This window comes from Oratosquilla oratoria, chromosome 1 (genome assembly GCF_046742065.1).
Source record: "Oratosquilla oratoria isolate Oo_2021 chromosome 1, ASM4674206v1, whole genome shotgun sequence".
Taxonomy (NCBI): Eukaryota; Metazoa; Arthropoda; class Malacostraca; order Stomatopoda; family Squillidae; genus Oratosquilla; species Oratosquilla oratoria.
Genome location: NC_134777.1, coordinates 112,888,158 through 112,898,157, shown reverse-complemented (window position 1 = coordinate 112,898,157; position 10,000 = coordinate 112,888,158). Strand labels below are relative to the sequence as shown.

At 37.1% G+C, this 10,000-nt stretch overlaps 1 protein-coding gene across 1 annotated transcript; it reads right to left on the bottom strand.

Annotated features, from left to right (window-relative positions):
* Positions 1 to 6,372: 6,372 nt before the first annotated feature.
* Positions 6,373 to 7,389, bottom strand: LOC143029277 (serine/threonine-protein kinase grp-like). The gene has a single exon (XM_076192005.1). It carries the CDS (start codon positions 7,387 to 7,389, stop codon positions 6,373 to 6,375), a length of 1,017 nt encoding a protein of 338 aa, XP_076048120.1.
* Between the last annotated feature and the right edge of the window lie 2,611 nt (positions 7,390 to 10,000).

Sequence of the window (10,000 nt, the reverse complement as noted above, 5' to 3'; positions counted from 1 at the left end):
TATATACACATACATACATGCGTACATACATAAATACATATATATATATATTTATATGCATACATGTATATATATATGTATATATATATGTATATATATACATGTATATATACATATATAATATATATATATATTTACATATATACATACAAATATATATATATATATATTTATATATATATAAATATATATATGTATATATATATATATACATACACGTATATATATATATATGTATGTATATATATATATATATGTGTGTGTGTGTGTGTGTGTGTGTGTGTGTGTGTGTGTGCGTGTGTGTGTGTGTGTTTGCATGTGTGTGTTTGTGTGTGTTTATATATATATATATATATATATATATATATATATATATATGTATATATGTATGTAGGTGTGTGTGTATGTGTGTGTGTATACAAGTATAGATATGATGACTAGCTGTGGACTTATTATTTTCTTAAATGCATTTTCCATATATTTTATCATGGTCTTATTCTCCTTTGAAATGAAGTTGATGACTTTACTCTAGATAGGTCTTTTTCATTGATTTTTATTTTGGGTACAAGAACCCTTCTTTAGTATCTTGAGATATTCTTTCTCAATGGTTAGGGTAAGGATTTTTCCGGTGAATGGTATAATTCTATTTAATTCTATATTTTTTGTATTCATGATTTGCTCTTCACTGGGTGAGGATACCAGGTAGCTGGGTGAGGTTATTGGGTAACTGGGGAGGTTACCGGGTAACTCGGGTAGAGACGAATTGTCACATGCTTAGGAGAGCCTCCGTCCGTGGGTTGTGACGTAATTCCGCTTGCTTAGTTTTGTGGGGTTTTATCCCACACTTGGTTTTTTGGAGTTTTATTGCAATTTTGGGTTTGTGACATTTTGGTGTATGCTTGGGAGGGACTTGACCTTAACCATGTATATGATTTTTATTTTTACCTTTGGATTTTCTCCTTTGATTTCTTTTCCAATTTGCATTTACGGGAATTAAGATTTCGTTTTTCATCATCTTTATCAAACCCCTTTCTCGCCTTTTCCCTTTCCTCATTTGTCTTGCTTATCATTTATTGACTTCGTTTTAGTTCTCATTTTTTTTTCTTGAATTTGATCTCACATTTCTTTCACATCCATTTCTCTTTGTCTCTTCTGTTCCTTCAAACCAGGTTTTCGTTCTTTCTTTATCTTTCCTGTTACCGTTTTTTTTTTTTTCTTCCTATTCCCATTTTCTTTTCTTGCTGCTACATACAACTCCCATTCGCCCAGTTTTCTTTACCTCCATTCCCACTTGCATTCTCCTCTTCTACTCCATTCGTCTTTTCTCTCTCTATTTCTTTTTCTTCGTCGTTTGTTCCTTTATGTCGTCTTCCCCCTCCTACATTTCCCTTATTTGCTTTGTTGTCCCCCTAACTCTAAGTTTTGCTCTCCACCTCTCACTTCCTCTTTTTTACACTTTATTCTCTTGTACCTTCTCACCTGATTCTCCTTTTCCCCCCGAGTCGTAGGTTTTATTCTTCCCAATCCTGTTTTTTATTCCATTTCATCCATCTGTTGCCTTATTCCCCCTTCCTCTCTCTTCCCCTTTCATTTGTTTGATTAGCATTTCCTTTTTAGCTCTCTGGATTTTTGTTGTTTTGTTTTTTCTTTTCCTTATACTTTGCCATTTTTTCTTTTCTGAACCTTTTTCTTTCAGACACCACCAATGAATAACTGCTCATTTCCTATTTCTCTCCTCGTCCCCCTCCTCCTCCTCCTCCTCCTCCTCCTCCTGGCTGGCTGGCTGGCAAAACATTGTAAGGCCAATGGATGAGGATTTGTCGACAACTGGGACCGCCTCTACGGTAGAAACCATCTATATACAAGGGACGGGGTGCACTTGTCGCCCAGAGGATTTCGGCTCCTTACTGAATCCTTTGAGCGAGAAGTAGGCATCCTACATTTTTTTTTTCGGGTAGATTATGTGAGAGTAGGGGGTGGGAGTATCGGAATATAGTTTAGGCAATAGAAACAACTTAGAGTGGGACTGTGAAAAGAATCTCCAAAGCAGGTGGAGGGAAGATAAACGTAAAGTCTACTATACAAATAGCAGAGGTATAATTAACAAAATTGATTTGCTGCGAGATAAAGCATGCGTAGAAAACTTCGATATTATAGCTATTACTGAGTCCTGTATCAACATGGCAGATAAACATTTACTTCCGGAAATCGAAATAGAAGGATATAAGTTTTTTTCACAAGGATAGGGTTGGCAGGAGTGGGAGAGGTGTAGCACTTTTCGCTAAGAATACAATAAACTGTATTATCAACAATTCGATTAAGGAAGAGGACTGTATGAAATCTATTTGGGTAGATTTTATAGGCAATAATAAGAAAGTTATCATTGGCGTCTTGTACAGACCTCCTAACCTCAGCATTGAACAGACTGATCCCCTGATTCATGAAATTCACAGAGCGTCCCAGTACAAAAACGTTGTGATCATGGGAGATTTTAATTATAGAAACATTGACTGGGAAACTTTAATAGGAGATCAGGAAACAAAGAAATTCCTAGATGTGGTGCAGGATAACTTCCTAAAACAAGTGATTACCAACCATACGAGAGGATTAGATACTCTGGACTTATTTTAACTAACAATGAGCACCTAATGAGTAACGTAGAAGTGGGAGGTAGTCTAGGCTCTTGCGATCATCAAGAAGTAAGATTTAATATTATTGGGGGGAATTGAAAAGTACGAATCACGTCCAAGTACTAGACTTTAGCAGAGCAAACTTTGACAATATAAAAACCTATTCGGACATTGTCGAGTCTCGGTACGTGATAAGGGGTCAGGTCATGACTAGAGGTCGGGTCACGGAGGGTAATATGCATACCCTGGGTCAGGTCATTTGGGGGCTAGGGCTTAACAGACAAGTCAGCAATTTCGATGAAATGTATAGCAATTTAACTGATTTAATTATTAATGCACAAAATACATTCATCCCCCTGAAGTCAATACGGAAAAACAATAATACTCCCAAATGGATGACAGGCAGATTGAAACATGAGATCTGAATGAAAAGAGGACTTTACGTAGAAATAAAAAACGGGGAAACTCAACTTAGATCAAGATATAACAAAATGGCAAAGCTGGTTAAAAAGAATACACGTACAGCGAGACATGATTATGAAATTAAGGTTGGTAGTCAATCAAGATCCAACCCAAAGGGTTTTTTCATCTCTATAAAACAAAAAATAAAGAATGAATAGGACCAATTAAAACGATGCAAATGTCATGTTAGAATCGGAGGAAAAATGAATGAGGAGTTTAACAATTATTTTCTAATGAGAGGTTAGATAAAGTTCCTGACTGCGATCCGATTTTCAGAGGGAATGAAGAAAGTATTCTATCTAATATCAGCATTAGTAAAGTAGAAATAGTCAAGCAGATTGAAAGACCTAAAGCTACAAAATCCCTGGGTCCAGACGAAAATTTTCCGAGAATGCTAAGGGAATGTAAATTTGAAATCTGCGACCAGTTAACTAGGATATTTAATAAATCAGTAGACACTGGTTTTGTGCCTACTGCTTGGAGGCAAACAAACGTTATTCCTGTTTTTAAGAAGGGAGATAGATCGTCTATATGCAACTACAGGCCAATCAGTTTGACATCGGTTATAGGATAAATTCTTGAATCAATAATAGTAAATAGACTCAGAGAACACATCGAAAGACATGATTTAATTCGTGATTCACAGCATGGTTTCTCCAAGGGTAAGTCATGTGTGACTAATATTCTATCCTTTTACACTAAAGTATATAAGGCGTCAGATAACAATGATAATTACGATATTATTTACCTTGACTTTAACAAAGCGGTCGACAAGGTGCCACAACAGAGACTACTAAATAAACTCAAAGCCTATGGCATAGGAGAAAAAGTGTTAGAATGGATTAGAGCTTGGATTAGTAACAGAAAACAGCGGGTGGAGCAATTTTACTAGTGGGGTCCCCCAGGGCTCGGTTTTGGGTCCGTTGTCCTTCATTATGTACATAAACGACTTAGACAACGGGATAAATAGTGATGTTAGTAAGTTTGCGGACGATACTAAAATAGGACGCCTAATTAGGTCAGGAGACGACGCAGAGATTCTGCAGGATGATCTTAACAAATTTTTAACATGGTCAGTGAAATGGCAAATGAACTTCAATATCTCTAAGTGTAGCGTGTTAAACGTAGGGTACACAACCCCGAAAATAGATACAGCTTAGATAAGACGCTTTTAGAGAAAACTGAGTGCGAGAGAGACTTGGGAGCTCTAGTGTGTCCGGACCTTAAAACCAGGAAACAGTGCACTAGCGCCAGGAATAAAGCTAACAGAGCATTAGGTTTCATTGCTAGGACGGTAACGAATAGAAGTGCAGAGGTAATTATCAAACTCTATCTAGCGATAGTTAGACCCGTCCTTGACTATGCGGTACAGCTTTGGTCTCCGTCCTACAGAATGGACATCAATTCACTAGAATCAGTACAGAGAAGAATGACCAAAATGATACATGGACTCAGAAATTTGCCTTACGAATAGTGGCTTAGGCACCTTAACTTACACTCTATGGAAAGACGCAGAGTGCGGGGTGATCTAATAGAGGTGTTCAAGTGGATCAAGGGCTTTAACAAGGGTGATGCAAACAAGGTCATCATATTAAAACAACAGGGCAGGACTCGCAGTAATGGTTATAATCTGGACCAATTTAGATTTAAAAAGGAAATAGGCAAGAATTGGTTTACTAATAGGGTGGTTGACGAATGGAATAAACTTAGTAACCATGTAGTAAGCGCTGAAACTATCAGTTGTTTCAAGAAACCATTAGACAACGTTATGGATGGGGATGACAGGTGGTGATGGATACGGAGCTACCTAGTGTAGGCCTTATGGTCTCTTGCAGTCTCCTTCATTCTTAAGTTCTTATATTTCCTTCTGTTTTTTGCTTCTTCTTCTTCTTCTCGTCATCCTCCTTCTCTTCCTTCTCTGCCTTCTCCTCCACCTCCTCCTCCTCATTTTATTGTCATCATTCTCATCATTATTTTCGTCGTCGTCATCATCATCATCATCATCATCATCATCATCATCATCATCATCATCATCATTATCATCGTGGTCGTTGTCATCATCATCATCATCGTCATTGTTATCGTCGTCGTCGCCACCATCATCATTATTATCATCATCATCATCACCATCGTCATCATCATCATCGTCGTCGTCAGTCATCGTCGTCGTCGTCACCATCATCATTATCATCACCGTAGGCTTGCTGTTGTTTTTTCATCCTTTGTGTTCCTTTGTATTCTTTTGTGTCTTTGCCGCCTCCATTAAACACATCATTTTCTTATCTCCCATTCAGTGTCGTTCTTAGCTGAAGAATATCGACAAGCGGAAGCCATGCTCATGTTCCTGGAGTGTGGCCATTTAATGACTCTCAAAAGTGATCGAGACAGTCATAATCAACCATTAATTGTAACGTTCCCCCAGCCAAATGAAATAGTTTGGTGGTAAACTTTATATATTCTATATAATACACCACCAAAGTAAAAATGGTTACAACGACTCTATATTCACGGGGCTTATAGGAACGTCCCAGCCTAAAATCAAGGATGCGTCATCATCTGTAGTCTTTCGACTGAAAATCATTTGGATACAATACTTTGCTTTCCAAAAAATGTATCTTGTATATATATATATTTATATATATATATATATATATATATATATATATGTAATATATATATATATACATATATATATGTATATATACATATATATATATATATATATATATATATATATATATATTCATGTTTATTTACACACCATACACACACACACACACACACACACACACACACACACACACACACACACACACACACACACACACACACACACACACACACACACACACACATATATATATATATATATATATATACATGTATACATATGTACATGTATAAATATATATATATACATATATATATACATATATGTGTGTGTGTGTGTGTATGCTTGTATGTATGTATGTATGTATGTATGTATGTATGTTTATATACCAGTAGTTTTATTCAGCTGAGGGAAATGTCCCAGTACTTTTTAATGATTTATACTTGCTTTAAAGCTTCAACTTCACTTAAAATTCAATTCAATGAATTATTCATCTCAAAATGATTTATAGTAATTTTAAAGTTTCAACCGAATTACTTAGAATTCAATCCAATAGATTATTCATCGCAAAATAGATTCCAATATGGTAATCATAATCTTAAGATATTTTTCTTGTATTTATGCTTGATAGATACAGTGTCTTAATTCACTGTTTTTTCTTGAAAGAATTTAATTTGCAACGAATTCATGTTGCTCAACGTCTGGAATTGTTGATCTGCCCGCTGGTTTTGGGCTGAGAAGACCTTTGATCAGGTCCATGGCAGAACTGCCGATGTCAGTCCAGGGTCTGCCGTCGAGGAGTTTGTGGTCCTTTTTCACCCAACGTCGGTATTGAGGGTCGCACTTCCTGGCCATTTCCCACGGATCGCGTCCGCTGAGCATCTTGACTAGAATAACTCCACACGACCACATGTCGGTGGGTTCTCCTTTGTAGCGCCGCTTGAAGATTTCGGGAGCCGCGTAGGCCCAAGATCCGCAGACTACGCTGAGGTATGTCTCTGGGTCTTCGATCTTGGCCGAGAACCCGAAGTCGGCAATTTTCAGAACGTCGTTGTCATCGAGGAGCAAGTTGGGGGGTTTTAGATCCCTATGCACCACGCATTGTGCATGCATATACTTAACTCCTGACACGAGTTGCTTGAAGTAAAACTTGGACGTGTCTTCGTCCAAGCCGGTGGACCCGATTTTCTGTTCCAGGTCACCTCCTGAGGCGTATTCCAAGTAAATATGGAGGTGAGTCTCGTCCTTCTCTGAGCTCAACAACCGTAGAATGTTGCGGTGTTGAAGACTCTCTTGGACCTCAACCTCTGTTTCTTGGTCGCCCTTGAAGTCGTCGAGTTCGACCGACTTCTTCGCGACGAAATCTCCTGAAGAGGCGTTCTTCAGCAAGACGACAGAGCCGAAGGCGCCTTCGCCTAGCTCTTGGATTTCGATCCAGTCGTCGCTGGCCTCTTCGGAGGATTTTACCCTCTTATGAGCGCATTCTTCGACTTCTTCAGCGCTTGACGAGAGGGAACGTTTTCTTCTTAGGTTGAAGCTGGTCTGGAAGCCAGGAAGGCGGAAGTCTTCATTGCTGGACCACTCCTCGACGCTGGATCTCTTGATGGCGTAACTCCTTCTGGAACTCCCTCCTGATCTCCATTCCTCCTCCTCCTGCTCTTGGTAAGAGCTGCTGCTGGAGGTCATGGAGGCGGCGACTGAAGTTCTCTGGAACAAAAGACTGAGAGGAGGGCGCGAGAGGGCTGTGCGAAGTACCAATAGATGAACATTTCAGATGTAATACAGTGGCCGTTGTCTCCAACTTTCCCAAAATTAAATACATACATATAGCCGGTATATATACACATACATACATACATGCATACATACATATATATATATATATATATATATATCTGTATACATTTATATATATATATATCTATATATATACATATATATACATGTATATATAAATATAATATATATATATATATATATATTTATATATATACATACAAATATATATATACATATATTCATATACATACAAATACATATATATATATATATATATACATATATATATATACATACATATATATATATATATATGTATATATATATATATATATATGTGTGTGTGTGTGTGTGTGTTTGTGTGTGTGTGTTTGCATATTTGTGTTTGTGATATATATATATATATATATATATATACATATACATATGCATATAATAATATATACATATATATATATATATATATATATATATATATATATATGTGTGTGTGTGTGTTTGTGTGTGTGTGTGTGTATGTATATGTATATATATATATATATATATATATATATATATATATATATATATATATATATATGTAGGTGTGTTTATATACAAGTATAGATATGATGACTAACTGTGCACTTATTATTTTTTTTAAATGTATTTTCCATATATTTTTATTATGGTCTTATTCTCCTTCGAAATGAAGTTGATGACTTTACTCTAGGTAGGCCTTTTTCATTGATTGTTATTTTGGGTACAAGAACCCTTCTTTAGTATCTTGAGATATTCTTTCTCAATGGTTAGGGTAAGGATTTCTCCGGTGAATGGTATAATTCTATCTAATTCTATATTTTTTGTATTCATAATTTGCTCTTCACTGGGTGAGGATACCGGGTAATTGGGTGAGGTTACCGGTTTACTGGGAGCAGGTTATCGGGTAACTGGAGAGGTTACCGGGTAACTCGGGTAGCGACGAATTGTCGCATGTTTGGGAGAGCCTCCGTCCTCGTGTTGTGACGTAATTCCGATTGCTTAGGTTTGTGGGGTTTTATTCCAAAATTGGGTTTTGGAGTTTTATTGTATTTTTGGGTTTGTGGCATGTTGTTGCATGCTTGGGAGCGATATGACCTTAACCATATATATGATCCTTATTTTTGCCTTTGGATTTTTCTCCTTTTTTTTTTTTTTTTTTTTTTTTTTTTTTTTTTTTTGTGTGCATAGGAGACCTTTTCGATATCTAAGTTTGATGGAAGTCTCTCATGTGTATGCGTGTGTTAGACCCATCCTTGACTATGCGGCACAGTTTTGGTGTCCGTCCTACAGAATGGACATCAATTCACTAGAATCAGGACAGAGAAGAATGACCAAAATGATATATGGACTCAGAAATTTGCCTTACGAAGAGAGGCGTAGGCGCCTTAACTTACACTCTCTGGAAAGACGCAGAGTACGGGGTGATCTAATAGAGGTGTTCAAGCCGATTAAAGGGTTTAACAAAGGTGATGCAAACAAGGTCATCATATTAAAACAGTAGGGCAGGACTCGCAGTAATGGTTATAATCTGGACCAATTTAGATTTAAAAAGGAAATAGGCAAGAATTGGTTTACTAATAGAGTGGTTGACGAATGGAATAAACTTAGTAACCATGTAGTAAGTGCTGAAACTACCAGTTGTTTCAAGAAAGTATTAGACAACTTTATGGATGGGGATGACAGGTGGTGATGGATACGGAGCTATCTAGTGTAGGCCTTATGGTCTCTTGCAGTCTCCTTCATTTTTATGTTCTTATGTTTATTTTTGATTTTTGCTTCTTCTTCTCGTCATCCTCCTTCTCTTCCTTCTCTGCCTTCTCCTCCACCTCCTCTTCCTTTTCCTCCTCACCACCTCATTTTGTTGTCACCATTATCATCATTATTTTTGTCGTCGTCTTCATCATCATCATCATCATAATCATCATAATAATCATCATAATCATCATCGTTATTGTCATCGTCGTCGTCGTCACCATCATCATTATCATCATCATCGTCGTCATCATTATCATCATCATTATCATCGTCGTCGTCGTCGTCGTCATCACCATCATCGTTATCATCATCGTCATCATCATCGTCATCTTCATTATCATCATCATCATCATCATCATCATCATCATCGTCATCATCATCGTCGTCGTCATCATCACCATCATCATCATCATCATCATCATCATCATCATCATCATCATCGTCACTGTCATCGTCGTCGTCGTCACCATCATCATCATCATCATCATCATCATCATCATCATCATCATCATCGTCATCATAATCATCATCTTCATCATCGTCAGTCATCGTCGTCGTCGTCACCATCATCATTATGATCATCGTAGGCTTGCTGTTGTTTGTTCTTTCTTTGTGTTCCTTTGTGTTCTTTTGTGTCTTCGCCTCCATTAAACACATCATTTTCTTATCTCTCATTCAATATCGTTCTTAGCTGAAGAATATCGACAAGCGGAAGCCATGCTCATGTTCCTGGAGTGTGGCC